This window comes from Cervus elaphus, chromosome 20 (genome assembly GCF_910594005.1).
Source record: "Cervus elaphus chromosome 20, mCerEla1.1, whole genome shotgun sequence".
NCBI lineage: Eukaryota > Metazoa > Chordata > Mammalia > Artiodactyla > Cervidae > Cervus > Cervus elaphus.
The window spans coordinates 106,832,573-106,853,088 of record NC_057834.1 but is presented as its reverse complement, the minus strand read 5'-3'; the positions used below and the strand labels follow the sequence as shown (position 1 = coordinate 106,853,088).

General features: G+C 35.2%; 1 protein-coding gene across 1 annotated transcript in view; it reads left to right on the top strand.

Moving 5' to 3' along the window:
- HOOK1 (hook microtubule tethering protein 1) overlaps positions 1–20,516 on the top strand; it is a 64,812-nt gene that overhangs the window by 36,341 nt on the left and 7,955 nt on the right. Inside the window, exons 10-19 of the mRNA XM_043877913.1 lie at positions 686–826; positions 1,927–2,128; positions 3,146–3,256; positions 10,462–10,549; positions 10,636–10,696; positions 12,323–12,463; positions 14,699–14,792; positions 16,596–16,630; positions 17,263–17,345; positions 17,974–18,074. Of these exons, the coding sequence (XP_043733848.1) occupies positions 686–826; positions 1,927–2,128; positions 3,146–3,256; positions 10,462–10,549; positions 10,636–10,696; positions 12,323–12,463; positions 14,699–14,792; positions 16,596–16,630; positions 17,263–17,345; positions 17,974–18,074 (1,057 nt within the window). The remainder of the gene's footprint in view (positions 1–685; positions 827–1,926; positions 2,129–3,145; positions 3,257–10,461; positions 10,550–10,635; positions 10,697–12,322; positions 12,464–14,698; positions 14,793–16,595; positions 16,631–17,262; positions 17,346–17,973; positions 18,075–20,516) is intronic.

Sequence of the window (20,516 nt, the reverse complement as noted above, 5' to 3'; positions counted from 1 at the left end):
CATTTTAGTTTTTGTTGTTGCTCTTGGGTTCAAACTATTTATTCTTTATCACAGTCTATACTTAGAGTTCCTATTTCACCACTTTGCATGCTATGTACATTTTTGGGTAACTTTACATGGTTTCTCTTTTTCTCTTGAAATTAAAATTTCTGTTTGAACTAGAGAACCAGGCTCAGTGTTTCAGAGTGATAATGAAAATTCAGAACATCACTGGCTTATCGTTCTTAGAAGTAACCACACTAATGAAAGATGTTAATAATAAGGGAAACTAGGGAATGAGATGACCATGAGAGAATATATGGGAACTTTGTACTTTCTGTTCAGTTTTTCTGAAAAAAAAGTCTATTAATTTTTTTAAGTAAAAAAAATCATTTGACCATAAATGTTAAGAGTTTACTTTTGGACTTCTAATTGTCATTGATCTATAGTCTAGCTTTATGGTAGTATGATACTATCATGATTACTGTAGCTTTGTAGTAAATTGGAAAGTATGACTTCTCCAACTTTTTTTTTTAAGCTATTGTTTTAAAACTAAGGACTAGAAAGTGACTTACTCCTTTAGTTTTTCTTTTTTTGGATGTGGAATCAAAGGAACATTTTAGAAGTAAGTTTTGCTAAGCTCATGTCTCAGTAAAAAAACAAATAATGGAAATTACATTATAAATACTTGTTTTTTTTATGCAAGGCTTGAAGCTGCAAAAGATGATTACCGTGTTCACTGTGAAGAACTTGAAAAGCAATTAATTGAATTTCAACATAGGAATGATGAATTGACTAGTCTTGCTGAGGAAACAAGAGCCCTGAAAGATGAAATAGATGTTCTTAGGTATGGCATGTCTAAATATAATTGTGTCACTTCTCATTTTGGTATTCTGTATTTTAATTAAGGAATCTTACAGTTATACCTGTGTATCAAGTATTGATCAGTTTTTACCCAAATTCCTAGTCTTTACTTCTTGTATGTTTGTTGATAGTTATGTGAAGTTTCAGGATAATATTTGATTCCTGTTAGGAGAGATTTTCGTATTAGAACCATAAACCTTTTTCTTATTTCTGATTAAAGAAAACGATACCTTTTTCTTAAAAATTTGTAAGCTGAGTTATTTTTAGATACATTTGACTTGACCTTCTTGTATTTATTAGTACATCTTGTGAAATTTTTGTGTAAGAAATGTATTCTCACAAACCATATTTTGACATTTGATAAACTATAGACAAGAATCCTAACATTTATTTCAAGGTTATCCCAGGTTCTCTTATTTTCTTTGACAGTACAGAGTTTATAATGAGCTTTGCCTGTGAAATGTTAAGCAAAGAATCTGTTTAAATGATTTTTTTATTTTGTTAATTTTTCTTAATTAGCCATTTTCTTACACAGTTTTTAATGTTCATTTAAAACAAAATCTTTATAAGCATTAATTTTAACCGTCATGTGATATTGAAGTGATTCTGTTTGTTTATTTTTTCTCCATCCTGTTTGTCAGGTGTGCACAACTCTAAAGGGAAGTGCTTTGCCAAACAAATTATAAATTCAGTCAGCTTCCTGAATATATCAAATACTTAAACTGCATTAGATATTATACACAGAGCACAACTGGCCTGTAAGCTTACAGGCAGCTCAGAATTGTTCAGCTGTATTTATAAAACCATTCTTTTTTTGTACATTGTTGTGATTTGTAGAATAGTTTGATAATACAGTGTGTCAGATTTCGAGCATTTTATTTTGATGACTTTATAACAGAAGGGTTGAACTTTCTGAGGCCGTTTCAAGATTTCTCACAAAGCTAATGATTTCTTGTCTCTGTCCCCCTCATTTTTTTTAACCAGTTGATAGTTCATTTGGAAGACTCGTTTTACAGCCAGAATAACACTGTTATGTGCATTTACTTGTTTTTACACAGTAATGTTTAATCTTTGTTATTATAGAGCTACCTCTGATAAAGCAAATAAACTGGAGTCTACAGTTGAGATATATCGTCAGAAGCTACAAGATCTGAATGACCTTCGCAAGCAGGTGAAAACTTTACAGGAAACAAACATGATGTACATGCATAATACAGTCAGCTTAGAAGAGGAATTAAAGAAGGCAAATGCTGCACGCACACAATTAGAAACATACAAGAGACAGGTAAGAAAATATCTAAATTTTTTAAATCAATAAAATTGAAAGAGTGTACCTTTCACTCCTTTAGAAGGATGTAGTGGTGACTGAACGCTGTGCTGTGCTTAGTCACTCAGTCGTGTCTGACTCTTTGCGACCCCATGGACTGTGTAGCCCGCCAGGCTCCTCTGTCCATTGGGATTCTCCAGGCAAGAATACTGGAGTGGGTTGCTATGCCCTCCTCCAGGGTAATCTTCCCAACTCAGGAATAGAACCCATGTCTCACACATTGCAGGTGGATTCTTTGCCATCTGACCCACCAGGGAAGCCCAGAAATACTGGAGGGGGTAGTCTATTCCTTCTCCAGGGAAACTTCCCAACCCAGGAATCAAACTGGAGTCTCCTGCATTTCAGGTGGATTCTTTACCCGCTGAGCTACCCAGAAAGCCCCAAATAAACACTATTTGTAGTCAGTTGTGTCCTTATTATCACAAGTATCTTCTGTCTGTAATTTTAATTCAAGAGTTGATCATTGAATTTGTGTTTTCTAGGTCTTTTTGACTTCCCTGATAGCTCAGTTGGTAAAGAATCTGTCTGCAATGCAGGAGACCCCAGTTTGATTCCTGGGTTGGGAAGATCTGCTGGAGAAAGAATAAAGTACCCACTCCAGTATTATTGGGCTTCCCTTGTGGTATTTTTATTAGCTTCTGAGCTTGTATACTATTGGAATATTTTATTGTTTCAGTAACATTTCTGATAACCAGGGATAAATACCTAGAGATTGGACTTATAACCTAAAATGTTCTCTTTTGCTATTTATCAAACACCCTAGAGAAACAGTAGAAGACTGATATTTTTTTTTCTAAATTATTATTTGTGTATTTTAAAACATGTTAATTTTTTTATTTACATGCCATTTCCACGAATATTTAGAATTAGACTATAATCTTACTATAAATTTTATTTTCAGTTTTTCATTTATTGATCTCTGAAATGCTATCAATATTATATACTCTTATTTTCTACTTTTGTTTCTGATAAAAGGTTCAGGATCTTCATGTTAAACTTTCCTCTGAATCCAAAAGGGCGGACACACTAGCATTTGAAATGAAGCGGCTTGAAGAAAAACACGAAGCTTTACTTAAGGAAAAAGAGGTAAACATAAATATAATTGATGTGTAATATGTATGTCCTGTTTTAGTTTTAATATTACCCTCGCTGTTTTAAGAATGGAAATGATGTAACCAGTTCTTCTTTCTCCAAATTGAAATTAGTGATGTAAAAGAAAGTCTTGTAGAAAATCTTTATGCAGTTTTGTAAGTTTTCTTGATATGGTAAGATGAAGTCATGTCTCAGTGCATGTGTTCCAGTTCTGGACTGTCAACTCCTTGAAAGCAAGGACCACAGATGCAATTTTTGAAAACGTTATTAGGTTATAATTTATATACTATACGTTTCACCTATTTAAGGCTATGGTTCAGTGGTGTTCAGTGTATTCAGTGTTGGAAACCATCATCGTTTTAGAATTCTATCATCACTCCAAGGAGACCCTGTGCCTGATAGCAGCTATTCTGCATCTGGTCCCTCTTTCCCCAGCCTTAGCAACCATTAATCTACTTGCTGTCTATGAATTTGCCTCATCTGTCCAGAATATATAACCATACCCTTTGCGGTTTTTGTGACTGGGTTCCATCATTTAGCATAATACTTTCAAGGTTTATCAGTGTTGTAGCATGTATCAGTACTTCATTCATTTTTATCGCTGAGTAGTAATCCATTATATGGATATACCACATTTTATTTATCTGTTCATCAGTGGAAACAAAGTCCAGTTGGGTTGTTTCCACATTTTGCCTATTAAATGAATAATGGGGCTCTGAACATTTATGTACAAGTTTTTATGTGGACACATGTCTTCATTTCTTGAATATGTGTTGAGGAATGGTATTGCTGGGTCATATGGTAGGTGTTTAACTTTTTTAAGAATTACCAGACTTTTCTAAAGTGAATGAACCATTTTTCATTCTCGCCAGCAGTTTGTAAAAGATTCCAATTTCTCCCAATTCTTGTCAAATCATACTGAATTTTAATTTTGGCTATCCTAATAGGTATGAAGTAGTATATCATTGTGGTTTTGATTTATGTTTCCCTAATGACAAATGATGTTGAACATCTTTTCATGAACTTACTGACCATTTCTGATTTTATTTCTTTGAGAAGTGCCTCTTCAAATTCTTTAGACCATGCTTTGTTTATTGCTTACTTTTTTATTTTTGAGTTCTAAGAGTTCTTTATATATTCTAGATACAAATCTCTTGTCAGATACATGGTTTGCAAATATTTTCTCCTATTCTGTGAGTCATCTTTGCAATTTTTAAATGGTGTGTGTGTGTGTGTGTGTGTGTATGTATAGCAGCAGAATAGTTTTTTATTTCATGAAAACAAAGTTATCTGCTTCTTCTTTTGTGTTTTTTTGGTGGTGTTTCTATGACACCATTGGGTAACCTTAAGGTTATAAAGGTTTATTCCTCTGTTTTCTTTTAGGAGTTTTATATTTTTAGCTCTTGTATTTACTCTGTGATCGATATTGAATTCATTTTTATGTGGTGTGAGATAGGTTTCTAACTTTCTTCCTTTGTGTTTAGATATTCATTTGTCCCAGCACCATTTGTTGATATGACTGTTCTTTCCCCCACTGAATATTCTTGATACTCTTGTTAGGAATACGTGTAAATCTATGGCTGATTCATATCAATGTATGACAAAACCCACTGAAATGTTGTGAAGTAATTAGCCTCCAACTAATAAAAAAAATAAATAGAAAAAAAAAAATCAGTTGACATGGTCCTGTAATGATGGCTATATTATACCTTTGTCAAAACTCATAAAAGTGAAACAAAGAATGTACCCTAATGTAGACTATGTCCTTCAGTTAATAACAGTGTATCACTTTTGGCTTATCACTTCTTACAAGTAACCACACTAATGCAAGATGTTAATAATAAGGGAAACTGGGGAGTTGGGTGAGGGGATGATGGGAACTTTGTATTTTCTGTTCAGGTTTTTTTTTTTTTTTAAAGCCTATTAATTTTCTTAAAGTAAAAAGAAATCATTTGGCCACAAATGTTAGAGTTTATTTCCGGATTTTGAATGGTCACTGATATATATGTCTAACTTTATGGTAATACCACACTGTAATGATTACTGCAGCTTTGTATTAAGTTTTGAAATTGGAAAATATACTCATTTGAAATAAGTTCTCTGACTTTTTCTTTGGAAAGCTATTGTTTTGGTTATTCTGGGTCTCTAGCATTTCATATAAACCTAAGGGTCAGATTAGTTTCTGCAAAATAGCCAGATTGAAATATTGATAGGAATTTCCTGAATCTGTTGATCAGTTTGGAAACCTGGCCACCTTAATAGCATTATGTTTTCTGATCTATTAATATGGCATAACATTCCATATATTTATGTCTTTAGTTTTTTTCAACAATGTTTTGTAGTTTTCATTTTGTAAGATTTGCACCTTATAGAACTACTCATGAGTGTTTTATTCTTTCTGTCAGTGCTAACTATAGAAATACAATTTACTTTTGGACATTGGTCTTGTGTTTTACTTACATCCTTGTTGGATTCCCTTAATATTTCTAATAGTTTTTAGTGAATTAGTATTTTTATATACAAAATCAGGACATTTGTAAATATGGATAGTTTTATTTATTCTTTTGCATTCTGAATGTCTTTTATTTCTTGTCAAATTATCCTGGCTAGAACCTTCAGTACTTTGTTTAATAGAAATGGCAAGGTGAGAGTATCTTTCTCTTGTTTCCAATATTAGGAAGAAAGCATTCATTCTTTTACCATTATGTGTCTTATTAGTTGTGGATTTTATTTGTAGATTCCTTCTGTCAGGTTAAAGAAGTTTTAATTCCTAATTTGTTTCATGTTTTTATCCTGAAAGAGTTCTGTATTTTGTCAACTGCTATTTCTGGGCCAGTGGTATGACACATAGTTCTTGTCTCTTACTGTATTGGAATTTCAGCTTCAACATCAGTCCTTCCAATGAACACCCAGGACTGATCTCCTTTAGGATGGACTGCTTGGATCTCCTTGCAGTCCAAGGGACTCTCAAGAGTCTTCTCCAACACCACAGCTCAAAAGCATCAATTCTTCAGCACTCAGCTTTCTTTTTAGTCCAACTCTCACATCCATACATGACCACTGGAAAAACCACAGCCTTGACTAGACAGACCTTTGTTGGCAAAGTAATGTCTCTGCTTTTTAATATGCTATCTAGGTTGGTCATAACTTTCCTTCCAAGGTGTAAGTGTCAATTTCACGGCTGCAATCACCATCTGCAGTGATTTTGGAGCCCAAAAAAATAAAGTGAGCCACTGTTTCCACTGTTTCCCAGTCTATTTGCCATGAAGTGATGGGACTGGATGCCATGATTTTAGTTTTCTGAATGTTGAGTTTTAAGCCAACTTTTTCACTCTCTTCTTTCACTTTCATCAAGAGGCTCTTTAGTTCTTCTTCACTTTCTGTCATGAGGGTGGTATCATCTGCATATTTGTCATGAGGTTATTGATATTTCTCCTGGCAATCTTGATTCCAGCTTGTGCTTCTACCAGCCCAATGTTTCTCATGATGTACTCTGCATATAAGTTAAATAAGCACAGTGCCAATATACAGCCTTGACATATGTTGAGAAAATGTTCCTGCATTTTTGGTTTTACCACACTTAAAGTCTTTGTCTAGTATGTCCACCCACTAGTGTTATCTCATTGACTCTTTCTGTTAACTTTTGTTTTTTTTTTCCCTGTATAGGAATTTCTCTATTTCTTTGCATTTTTTTTTTTGTTGTTGTTGTTGTTGTTGAAAAATAATAATGTGTTTCAACTCTGGAAATCAGATTTTCCCCCAACCTCAGGGTTTTTGTTTTTTGCTGGTTTTTTAGTGACTCTTTTGGACTAATTCCATAAAGTTTTTTTTCTTTGTAATGTTCAGCCACTAAATTCTCTGCTCAGTAACCATTGTGATCAGTTAATGATTTGTCAGCTGTTTCCATAGATCTCCCAATCTTTGCCAAAGGACTCAATGTGTATTTATTTTGGAAAATATCTTCAATTCTTAGAAAGTTTACAACTCTGCCTTTGCCTTTATGCTTCAAGTTTTTCCAGAGCTGAGACATTGGGGTCCTCTCGGGGTATTTCTGGGCATGCGCACAGCTCTGTGCATAGCTGATCTCCTGGATCTCCATATATCAGGACTTTTAACCTCTTCTATGGATATCATGTTTCTCAGCTCTTCCTGGTAAATTTTTGGCAAGAGTCTTGTTTGCCTTAACTGGCATCATGCCTTCAGCAGCTATAATGAAAGCAGTTGCTGATGATTGTTTTTACAGATGCCTAAGGAATATTTTCCTGCACAGCAAGCACCAAATTAGCTCAAATAATGAAAAGCATGATTGGGATTTCTCCAAGGTGCTGCCGGACACATCAAATAGTGATAGTTTTCGAAGCATGGGGCTTTTTAAGAAGAGTTTCATAGCTAGTCAGCCCCTCCAGGTGGTGGTAACCTCTGCTTTTCAAAGCTACTCAAGGCTACTCCAGGGTTGGGGAGAGGGCGATAGTAATCAGGATAGTTAAAAGAACAAAAAGCTCATGTTCTGAGGTTTAGCACATTTTCTTTAATAAGTGTTCCTCAGATATGGCAGACCTTTGATTAATCTTCATACTTTTTGAAAAGTTGATTTTGACAAATTGCTAGTGTTCACATTGCATTTATGAAGGAACAGATTTACAGGGGTCCTGATGCCTGACTGTAGTTATAATTTACCGTGTTCAGAGATCCCTAGAGCATCTGTACACGCTGGCCTAAGGACCCTTGGAATCAGTTACCAATTTACTGTTGATTTGAGCCACATAATGGACCTAATAGGGTTTTATTTATTGATCTGAAATATAGTAACATTTAAAATTTAAAATACAATTTTATGTTACTTTTCAGGTTCTGGAAAAATCATTTAAACCTGAGCCTTTTTTCCAGAGTGTAGAAATTTGTCATTGACTGTCAGCTGTAAAATAAAATGAGTTCAGTTCAGTGGCTTGGTCGTGTACACCTTTTAGCGACCCCATGCACTGTAGCACACCAGGCTTCCCTGTCCGTCACCAACTCCTGAAGCTTGCTCAAACTTACGTCCATCGAATCAGTGATGCCATCCAACCATCTCATCCTCTGTTGTCCCCTTCTCCTCCTGCCTTCATTATTTCCCAGGATCCGGGTCTTTTCCAGTGAGTCAGTTCTTCACATCATAGTATTGGAGCTTCAGCTTCGGCATCAGTCCTTCCAATGAATATTCCGACCTGATTTCCTTTAGGATTGACTGGTTTGATCTCCTTCCAGTCCAAGGGACTCTCAAGAGTTTTCTCCAACACTGCAGTTCAAAAGCATCAATTCTTCGGCACTCAACTTTCTTTATCGTCCAACTGTCAAAACCATACATGACCTCTGGAAAAACCATAGCTGTGACTATATGGACCTTTGTCAGTAAAATAATGTCTCTGCTTTTTATTTTTTTATTTATTTATTTTTTTTTAGTGGAGTGCAGTTTATTACACCGGCGGGCCCAAGGCAGAGTCTCCTCTTAGCCAAGGACCCCGACCAGCATTTGTGAAAATCTTTTATACTACCAAACCCACTACCCCAATTCCCTTGAGACTTACATAAACAAAGGAAGGGTAAATACAACTACAGTAACCCCATCATTCACGTGTTATGTGTTCAAACAGTCAATAATCAATAAGCCCACAGTTACATTCCAAGTAGTTAATAACTGATAAGCCTGTGCTTACATTCTGATAGATAGTGTCCGGAGACAGGGGTGATTAGTGTCTGTTTTCTCTGCTTCAAGATTCCCCTGCCCAGAGGGGGGTCTTATCCTTCCATTGTCATTCCCACAGGCACTAAGCACAGAGTTCAGAGTCCACTGGAGAGGTGGCCGCGCACGATCAGCACAGACAGGCCTGAGATGGAGTCCAGGCCCTATGAATTCCTTCTTCATTCCCCCCTCTTGATGCTCTTAGTTTCCATAACGAGCATCATTTATTGAGATATTGTACCTTAGCCCTCCTGCCACCCACATGAGAGAATGCTGTCAACCTCTGGGTTACAAAATTCACAAGGCATTGTAGGAAGCAGGGCCCACAAAGCAGTATGATCAAGATTACTATAACAACAGTTCATTAGACATGGCTTTCACTTGATTTTGCATATCCTCCAAGGCAGCAGATACATCTTCAGACAGGTCAGGGATGTACACACCATTCACCAAAGTCCCTCCTTTGGGGAAGCCTTGGTCTCTGCTTTTTAATATGCTGTTTAGGTTTGTTATAGCTTTTCTTCCAGGGAGCAAGCATCTTTTAGTTTTAATGGCTGCAGTCACCATCTGCAGTGATTTTGGAGCCTGAGAAGATAAAGTCTGTCCTTGTTTCCATTATTCCCCCATCTATTTGCATGAAGTGATGGGACTGGATGCCAGAATCTTCGCCCTTTGAATGTAGAATTTTAAGCCAGCTTTTTCACTCTCCCCTTTCACCTTCATGAAGAGGCTCTTTAGTTCCTCTTCGTTTTCTGCCACAACGTTAGTGTCATCTGCATATCTGAAGTTATTAATATTTCTCATGGCAATCTTGATTCCAGTTTGTGCTTTATCTAGTCCGGCATCCAGTCCAGTAAAGTAAAATAGCTAATGACATGAAGTCCTAGCATACTATCCCTGGGAGATAGTGTTTTTCCACAGATTCATACTTCCAGTATGCTGTTTACAGTAATTGAAGGAAATAACAAGTCTCTTGCGTCTCTTACACACCAGACTGTGTTCTAGATATTAGACAAACTTCTCATTCACTACTCAGAACACCTTTCAGGGGCTTATGAATCAGTGTCCCTGTTTTGATGATAAAGATCTAAAGGCAAAGAGTCAGTAGCTTGCCTTAAATAATACAACTGAAAATAGTAAAACTGAATTCACGCCATGCTGTGTTTGCCTCCAAAGTCCACGAGCTTTTATTACTCTACAGTTACATTTTTGTACTCTGTTGTGTAATTACATTCATTTGGCTCAAAGGTAAGCTATCTACTGGGAAAATCACAAGCTTTGTGTTGTATAAAATCTTGTTATTTATGTGATTTACACAAGAGAAAGTTACCCCTTAGCATTAAAACTAAAACATTGTCATTTTTAACTAAGTAGGGAACAATTATCAAATTAACATATTAAGATAAATGATCTTAATTATAAAGTACATTGCCTTTGGACAGAATTAAATATTTTGCTTATATAAATAATTCTTTTTTAGAGACTAATAGAACAGCGTGACACTCTGAAAGAAACAAATGAAGAGCTCCGATGTTCACAAGTACAACAGGATCACCTAAACCAAGCAGGTGGATTTTGTTGCATTTAGAAAAGGTTTTTTAATGGTAGATGTAATGAGATGTTAATCTATTTTTTTGTTGCTGATATTGTTTAGATGCATCTGTTACAAAAAGTTATGAGAATCTTGCTGCCGAGATTATGCCAGTGGAATATAGGTAAATTTGTTTTTATCAATTGACAACCCATACTTAATATTAGAAATGTGAATTCTTCTTTTCTTTTTTTTTTTTTTTTTGAATTCTTCTTTTCATAATTTTCTGTCTTTATTTTCATTTTATGAATCATAGAGCTTGAAAATACCTCTTCTCATCTGCTTATACTTTCCAAATCATGCTGTTATTGCTACTATGCCAGTTTAAAAATTTACCAGAAATAAAATTTCACTTTTAGCTGAATAACATATTCTGGTTCTTTGTAATATGGCCTTTATTGGGTAGAACTTATTTTTCTATCCTTAAACTCTTTGGTATCATTTTTAAATGACTGTTAGTTAATGGACAGGAATTTCCTTTCTTAAACTCTAGAAACCCTTTTTAATACATAGTTTTCAAATTCCCAGCAGTGGAAGAAAGTAGGAGATGATCTGTCAATTGCAGGACAGTGTAAGCTAGAGTTGAAATACACGTTTTAGAGGTTCCTCTTGACCCAACTTTTATTTTGGTATTTTACTGCTGTGTTTACTTCTGGTTATTTGACTTATCTGGTATTTTTATGGTCTTCTTTTCCTTTTTGTGGCAACAGTTTTAGTTATTAATTACTTAAAATCCTACTCTTTATTACTGAGATATAATTCATGCATTTACAAATGGGCAGTCTGGTACTTTTTAGTGTAGTCACAGAAATTGTGCAACCATCATTGCTATCTAATTCTGGAACATTTTCATCCTCCCCCAAAAATACCCATTCCTGCCTCCCTTCCAATGCCAGCTCCAGGTAACCAGAAATCTACTCTTTATCTCTGTGGATTTGCTTATTATGGACATTTCATATTTATGGAACCATACAATATGTGGCCTTTTGTGTCTGAATTCTTGCATTTTTCATAGTTTTTATAAGTTGTTGATTTTCACTTTGTTCAGTTTTTTGCTGTTAAGATAGAGCTCCATACAAGCTGGGCTGGAACCTAACTTGTACTTTTTAGTTAGTAATATCCAGTGATATTAATCATTTAAAAGTAGCCCTATGAGCCTATATTTTTAAAGTTATCATGCTGGCATTCAGAAGAACAGAAATTGAGATTAATTGAAATTAGTTGCTTTTGGGTAATGGGATTTAGGAGGGCAGCAGCATTATTTTTCATTTAACACCATTCCTATCATTTGCATTAAAAAAAATATATACATTTAATAAAATTTTTTCTAGAAACCAAATTCTAAAGACAGTCATTAGCATAAAAGTATATTTAAAAATTTTAGGCAGACTGTAATTTCTTAAATCTATTGCTTTTTCTTCATATGTTTTCTGAGGATGTGCTGTGTATTACTTTAATGTGAATAGTTTCTAAATTATCAAAGAAAAATGATTCATATTATCTCTTAGAGAGTGCATAATAAACATTTATTGATCTGTAATCTTGTACCTTTAAAAATTTACTATTTGTTTTTTGAGACATAGTCTTACAGTGTACATTTTTTTTAAAAGAAAAACTTCTAGAAGGCTTTAGTAACATTTCAAAATGACAGCTGTTGAGTAGATAGAAATTTTCTTTTGTAAAAGCTAAAGAATTTTTTAAACTCTTATATTTAAAAAACTTAAAAAGAAATTTTGATTTTTAACCTCAGGGAGGTGTTCATTCGACTGCAACATGAAAATAAGATGCTTCGATTACAGCAGGAAGGTACTGAGAATGAGCGTATTGAGGAGCTTCAGGAGCAGCTGGAACAGAAGCACCGCAAGATGAATGAACTAGAGACGGAGCAGAGGTGACTGATGCCCTCCTTCATAACGATGACCATCGCCATTCAACTGCCTAAACTCAGAGTCTTGATTCACAGAAGTGGAAGATGTCATTGTAGTTCAAATAATTAGGATTTGTGGGAGTTTCAGTTTTTGGTTTTTCATCTCTCACTACCCATTATTCCTAGCAGACTTTGTTAAGTAGTTTGCTTACTCTTGAATTTCATTCATATATCTTCAAAAATGACAGAAAATTTAACAAATGAATAAATGGCAATCTGGGTTTCAACTGCAGTCCCATGCACAGATGGTACATAGATTATGGAATCAAATTTGAATGCCACCTTTACTTAACTGGGTGTTTACTTAAATTCACACTTAGTATCCTCAGATATAAGTTGCAGATGGCACCTATTTGCAGGTTGTAATGAAGATTACAGATAATGTGTTTAAAAGAAATGGTGTATTTATTTGATACCAGTGAGGTGCTTAAAAGTTATAAATATTTTTAAAAAATAATGTTTATGTGGTGCTTGGGCTTTCCTGGTGGCTCATTGGTAAAGAACCCACCTGCCAATGTGGGAGATGTGGATTTGAACCTTGGGTCGGGAAGATCCCTTGGAAATCTCATGAACAGAGGAGCCTGGCAGGGCCACATTTCATGGGGTCACAAAGAGTCAGACTCGATGTAGTGACTATACTACAACAACAACATGTGGTGCTTACCAGTGAGCTTCTAAGCTCTTTTTGATATTCATAAATTCTTATAATAACTCTATGAAGTAGTAACTATGATCATCTCATTTTATGAACAAGGAAACGGAGGGTGCAAGGACATTAAGAAACTTGCTCATATCACACAGCCAGTGAGTTCTGGATCCTGCATTTGAACCTTCTGTCAATCAGACTTCAGAGTCTGTGCTGTTACCACTATTGCTATCCTGCGTCTTACAAATAGCATACTGGCAATAAAAGTATTTGGATTTGTTTGACATACCTTTATTGGATCTGAGAGATCACTAGGAATTTTTGACACTTGAACCTTGTCTGTCAACTTGTACGTGTACTATTACATCAACTGTAGTTAAAAGAAAAATAGCATTTTAGCTTCCTGAAGAGACTATTGAAAGTGAAATTCACTCAGTCGTGTCCGACTCTTTGTGACCCCGTGGGCTATACAGTCCATGGAATTCTCCAGGCCAGAATACTGGAGTGGGTAGCCTTTCCCTACTCCAGGGGATCTTCCCAACTCAGGGATCGAACCCAGGTCTCCTCCATTGCAGGCGGATTCTTTACCAGCTGAGCCACGAGGGAAACCCGAAGAGACCATTAAATATTGCTAATTTATATAATTAAGTATCAGCACTGGAGATGCTAAGTTTTAGCTTTTAATATAGGAAGATAGACATGTGAATAGGTAATTATTACGTTATGTAATATATATAACAATGGAAAAATGTAGTAGTATAGTGAGCAGGGGGTGTTTTGTCATGTATATGAGGAGAAAGACAGATACTGTCTTGCTGGTAGCTTCAGTAGAGGTAATGACTAAGCAGGGTTTTAAAGAATGAGATTTGCCAAGTTAAAAGGCTGCACTACTTGCTAGTGCCCGTCTCTCAAGTCATGAAGGAATGGTTGGAGAATGGTGGCCTTCCTTTTCTTGCAATACCCTGTGAAATCTGAAACAAGAAACGGAAACCTAGTCTCCATTCATTAAAAATACAACTGAAGGAAAACTGAGCTAGTTTTATCATTTTTATTCCAGTGAGTTCACTGCAGAAATGTCATGCTTTTGCCACTGACTCATTAAGTACCTTAAACTTTTAAATGTGGACATATATGTTTTTAGGATAAAAATATCTTTTTTTAAAGGATATTTCCTTGAAAGTAGTTTACTATAACATATATCTAGCCACAGGTAGTTGTCCAGCTTTGGTTGTTGCTATTAAATGCATACTCTGTGAGTTAAATTGCATAAATGCACCTGGCTTCCCTGGAGGCTCAGCAGGTAAAGAATCCTCCTGCAATGCAGGAGGTGTGGGTTTGATCCCTGGGTGGGGAAGATCACCTGGGTGGGAGCATGGCAACTGTCTCCAGTATTCTTGCCTGGAGAATCCCAGTAGACAGAGGAGCCTGGCAGACTGTAGTCCATAGGGTCACAAAGAGTTGTACTTGACTGAAGCAACTTAGCACACATGCAGGAATCCTTCACTATTTTGGCTTTCAGTACAAATAAACACGTGTAACCCATCTTATAATAGGCTGAGCAAAGAGCGAATCCGAGAGTTGCAGCAGCAGATTGAGGACCTCCAGAAGTCTTTACAAGAACAAGGCTCCAAGTCTGAAGGCGAAAGTGTAAGTAACTTAAAAATTATGATACTTCTGTTCTGTGTGAACTCTCTCTAATTGGTCCTGATGCCCAAATTAATCTTATATTTGAAAATAATACCCTTATCATTGGGGGTACCCTTAAATACCGTATATATATGCATAACAGATGCAGTGACTTTGCCAGTTTGGAGCCTATAAATCAGTAATATGGATTGGAAAGTGATTTGTCTCTGCTGTTCTTCAACAGCCACCCCTTAGATTTATGTAATTCCTGATTGATAGCATGCTACAATTGAACCTTCACAGTAGTGCTGGGATCCCTACAGGACTGGCTTGAGTAAAACCCTAATAAGAGTAATTAGCAGTCAGAATTGAGGAAAAGAGAGAGTGAGAAAGTGATTTCTGCCAAAAGACTACTCTGGAAATAGTAGGTCACACCAGCCTCCAAAGGATAGAAATTTAAGCAGTCTTGAAGTACATTTGCCCTTAATTCTTCCCTCCTTTCATACAGACTCGTGGCCTTGCCATTTCTAATGGTTTTATGGTCAATAATTATGAGGGTATAGAGATCAGAGAACCTAAAAGAGATCAAACAGTGTAACTGAGTAGACATAGCAGTGTTTCCCTAGTTTGATGTCTGTGCAGAGAGAAGAAGAAGTAATAATTGAGGAAGAATGTGTTTAACTAAAACAACAACAAAAAGATAGGGTGTGTTAGATAGGTTTTGACTGGATAGAATGTTAGGTGACATACCTGTATTGATGGGGGAGAAATCTATGGAGTGAGAGTAAATAAGATGAAAAGGCAGATTGAAAGAGTTGAGTTTCCTTTCTGTCTTTTATATGCTTTATATGATTTTCTCTTTCTTCCCTGGGGGCTTGGAAAATAGAAATCGTCTCATGCATGGCGGCATCTCATATGTGCATATATACGGTATCGTACTTCTCTAATACAAATATTTTTAAGCCACAGTAGAGAATATTTTTAAAGTGGGATCATTTTGGGATAGTACATTTTGGACCATAGTGTTTTAAAGATTTAAAATTTATCACTATAAAAAAATTATTGGAGAGCTTTCCTGGTGGCTCAATGGTTAAGACTCCATGTTTCCACTAAAGGGCACAGGTTCCTGGTCAGGAAATTAAGACCCTGCATGCTGTGTGGTTCAGCCAAAAACAACCACAAAAATTATTGGTATCAAAAATTCATTTCAGATTATATATTTTAAAGTTTTCTATCTATTTGGTAGATGATACCGAACTACTATTGCCACTTAAATTCCTGTTCTTTTAAAGAGGAAATTTTGTGTTTTAAAAAAAATTTTTTTAACGAAATCCAGTTGCTTCATTTTGATGTTAATATTAGAAGTGATTGCATTCAACGGTAAGGTTTTATTAGAAAGATAATTTAGTTTTTTAAGTCTGTTCTTCAGTGAAGGTCTAAAATCTTAAATTTTATATTTTAGATGGATAATTCTTTAGATGTTTAAATGTTTGATACTCCTCAATATATCACATTCAGCTTGCATTTGCTATTTTTCTTCCACTTCAAATTTTACTTTCATTATATTTAGAAATACAGAGCATTTTTCGTTCTACTCTTGCACTATGCCTAATTTAATTTTCTGTTCTCTTTCCTTTCTTCTTTGAAGTAAAAATGTACCTAAAATTTTATGTTTTGAAAGTATGTTATTAGAAATAAAAGTTTTTAAAACATTTGTTATTTTATATAATCCATCTTCAAAAGGAGGTAAAGAGATTTTGATGTCTGGAAGACTTCCCTTTGTCACAATAGTTATCTTACAGCAACTTTTTCTAATTTTTATAGTCCAGCAAACTAAAGCAGAAGTTGGAAGCTCATATGTAAGTAAAACTGATAACTTCATTTCAAATGTGAGAGGGGAAGGATTTTATTGTAAAAGGTTATTAATACCATTTTCTGATTTTGTTTATTATAAAAAATAAAAACCCTGATGCAACTGAATGTTCAGCACTGTCACCAAAATGTGAAAAGAAAAACATGGTAAAAGAATCAACCTGCCTGCTCACGATCCCGAACTCCTACATTTTTCAATTGCTAGTGTCATTTGAAGAATTTATAAAATGGATAATTATCATAACTAGATTATGTGGAAAGGAAAAGTGAAAGTGTTAGTCTCTCAGTCATGTCCAACTCTTTGTGACCCCACGGACTGTAGCCTGCCAGGCAGTGTGGGGTGTTTAACCTGTGAAATATTTATTTTAACTTTCTTAGGTAAGTTAGGGTGGCCGGGGGAAAAAAACTACAATTTTTGCCATTCACCATGTGTCAGGCAGTTTACATCCTCACAACCAACCCTTAGAATACTTGCCAGGTATTATTACCATTTCACAGATGAGGAAACTATGGATCAGAAAGTGACTTGTCCATAGTCCACAAATGTGATATGGCAGAAACCAGTTTTCATTCTTAGGTCTCTTTGACTCCAAACCTCCATGCTCTTTCCATTACTTAGGGAAAAACTAACAGAGGTCCACGAAGAACTACAGAAGAAACAAGAGCTCATTGAAGACCTCCAGCCAGATGTAAACCAGAATGGTAGGTATCTGTAAAAACCTGAATCAGACTTTATCTAAAGACTTGCCTTAAAAAAAAACAAAAAAATACCTTTTTAGTTGAAGGATGCTAGAACTGTGCATATTAGTCTTTGGGCAATGCAAAGATAAATACGTTGCAAATAAAAATCATTAATAATTTTCAGTGATTTAAGTAATTAATAAATGAGTATATCTTATAGCAAAAAGTAAATCTACAAAATAAACTGAATGATATATAGGAGTATCAAACATTGTAAAATGTAATAGAATTAGTAATATGGAAGTGTAAATAAAATTTGTAATCAGTTTAAAATGAACTTCAAATATGTAGAAAGAACATTTTATTTTGTGATGGTTGTGCTTAAATTATAAGCATATTTGCTCATTGAAATACTTGCTAGAAAGGAGAAACATAGCTTGGTAACGCAGATTATTGATATTTTTAAGAAAAAATAATACAGAATGAACAGAGATGTCTTGTGTGTAGTTCAAAAGTTTTAGAGAAGAAATCACTATAAAGAAGGAATAAAATATTTCTCTTTATCAGTCTTTAGAAAATACATGTAATCTTTTTATGTGAGGAGGGAGTATTTCAAATTGGACGTGTCTCTTTTTTTTTTCAACAATAGTACAAAAGATCAATGAGCTTGAAGCTGCTCTTCAGAAGAAAGATGAAGATATGAAAGCAATGGAGGAAAGATACAAAATGTACTTAGAGAAAGCAAGAAATGTGAGTGGCTTGTCTTCCAGCATTTTAGTCTTTGTGACTTGGGTTCTAATGGGATCCATACCCACCTTCATGGATCTATGTCACATTGCTTTGCTCCTTACCACCCTGCCTTGCCAGTCAGGTCCCTATTTCCAGGGCAGACATATTAGCAGTATTTTAAGGCTCTGCATAAAATTCTCTTCTTTTATTCAGTAAATAGAAACAGGTGCAATAACTGCACATGACTTCATAGGGACAGTTTAAATGTTGTAGTAACCTCACTGGAGAAAATGACTACTGTAAGTAATGTAATCTTTAGCTCTTACAATTAACATTTGCTGTTTTGAAAACTTGTTTAAATTGTTTTAGCATTGTCTGTATTAGACAACTAAAGACTTGTCTACTGTCCACCAGACTATTCTTTTCCTTATTTCATACTTTTTCTTAAATATTTGTAAGTACTGTTTTCATAAAATCTTTTATTTCCATGAATATATATTCTTCATTAACTATAAGTATTTTCAAAGAATGTTATTGTACCTGCAGCAGCAGGTAAACCCCATGACCTCAAGGCTTAACAAGGTAAAGGTTTACTTCTTGATCAGTACAGGAGGGGCTCTACTCCACGCAATCATGTAGAGTCCCAAGCTGATGGAGGCTCCGCCTTCTTCAGTATGGAGTTCTCAGACTCACTGGACATTGTCCAACTGTGTATTGGGGAAGACAGCCAAGATTTCATGGGAGATACTCAATGGATCAGGTGTAAACCACTTTCCTTTCATTTCATTGGGCAGAACTCAGGCATGTGGCTGCTCCCAACTTCTAGGGAGGTAGGCTTGTGAAACATCCAGGCAGACTGCCACAGTTCAGTGTCTCCTTTACAAAAGTATAAATGCTTTCGGTGAAAATATATTGTAAGGTTCCCAGAGACAACTGCTCATAACTTTTTGGTATATTTTCTTAACAGTGCATTTTTTTCAATGCCTATTATCTCTGTGATTGTTTACCATAATACAGACACACACTTAGTTTGTATGATCATAAAACATATGAGTTGTGATCATATGGTTTGTATTTTTAAACTTGATGTTCTCATGTTATATAGATGTAATTTAATATTTAATGTTATGCTAAGTACTGGGAATGCAGCAGCAAAGAAGACACTTTGTATATGAAGCAGACTACAAAATAAAAGACTTGCTAGGTGATATTCTTTCAGTTGAGTAGATGTGTCATAGTTTACCTAGTCGACGTCCTATTGTTGGGAAAATTTTGTTTCCATGTCTTTTTCTTTTTTGCTCCTAAAAATAAGGCTACAGAGAGCATATTTATATAGAAAGTGTTCCCCCTTATTTTGGTTTATTGTCTTAATCTCAATCCTAGGTTTATCTATCAAACAAAATTATTAGGTCAAAGTATAAGAACATTGTTAAGATGCTGGAAATGATATTCCAAAAGTATTATAACTACTTAGACAAAGCAGTGACAATGAATCCCATGTTCTTGCCATCATCAAATATTGTCATTTAAAAAACAGCTTCTTTTTTGGTAAATATGATTTTGTTTTTTCCCCTTATGCTACTTCAGGGCAGAGGTTAAAGTAGTACCATGTGTATATAATAGGAAACTCAGAAAATATAAAAAAGTCACAACCATACTTTTAGCACTTAGAGGCAATAAACTCTTATGTGTTCTTTGTAATTAAATTGTGATTTAAACACTAATATGTCTACTTTTATAATGTGTACTTCATATGGGAGTGTCCCCTGACTCTGGTGAACTGTTGTAGTCCCATCTGCCATAGTGCCTGCCGCATTTAGTGCTTATTAAATTGTTTTGAATGAACCACAGTAATTTTTAGGGATATTACCTTCTAGTCTTGTTTTCCGTAACTTCTGTAAACATAGATGAAATTTTCTGAATTCATTAAATTTTCAGTTCAATTGCTTAGTCGTGTCCAACTCTTTGCAACCCCATGGACTACAGCACAGCAGGCTTCCCTGTCCATCACCAACTCTTGGAGCTTGCTCAAACTCATGTCCATCAAGTCAGTGATGCCATCCAACCATCTCATCCTCTGCCGTCCCCTTCTCCTGCCTTCAGTCTTTCCCAGCATCAGGGTCTTTTCCAGTGAGTCAGTTCTTTGCATCAGGTGGCCAAAGTATTGGAATTTCAGTAAATTTTAAATCCTTTAAAATAGTTTTGTAATTAGATCAAACAGATGACCTTATTATTGGAAACTTGTTTTTGCTTGTAATTTACACCTGATATTTCTGAGTTGATTTCCCGCCATAGTAGGAAACCACCTCGTAAACTAGGTGACCGCCTAGTTGGTTCACTCTGAGCAACATCTGGTCAAACTGTTTTTACTCAACTTATAGTAATTTACATAGATATAATTGAGTACTCTAGAATTTACACACAAAATCATCAATGTCTATTATATTGATCTTATGTATTGAA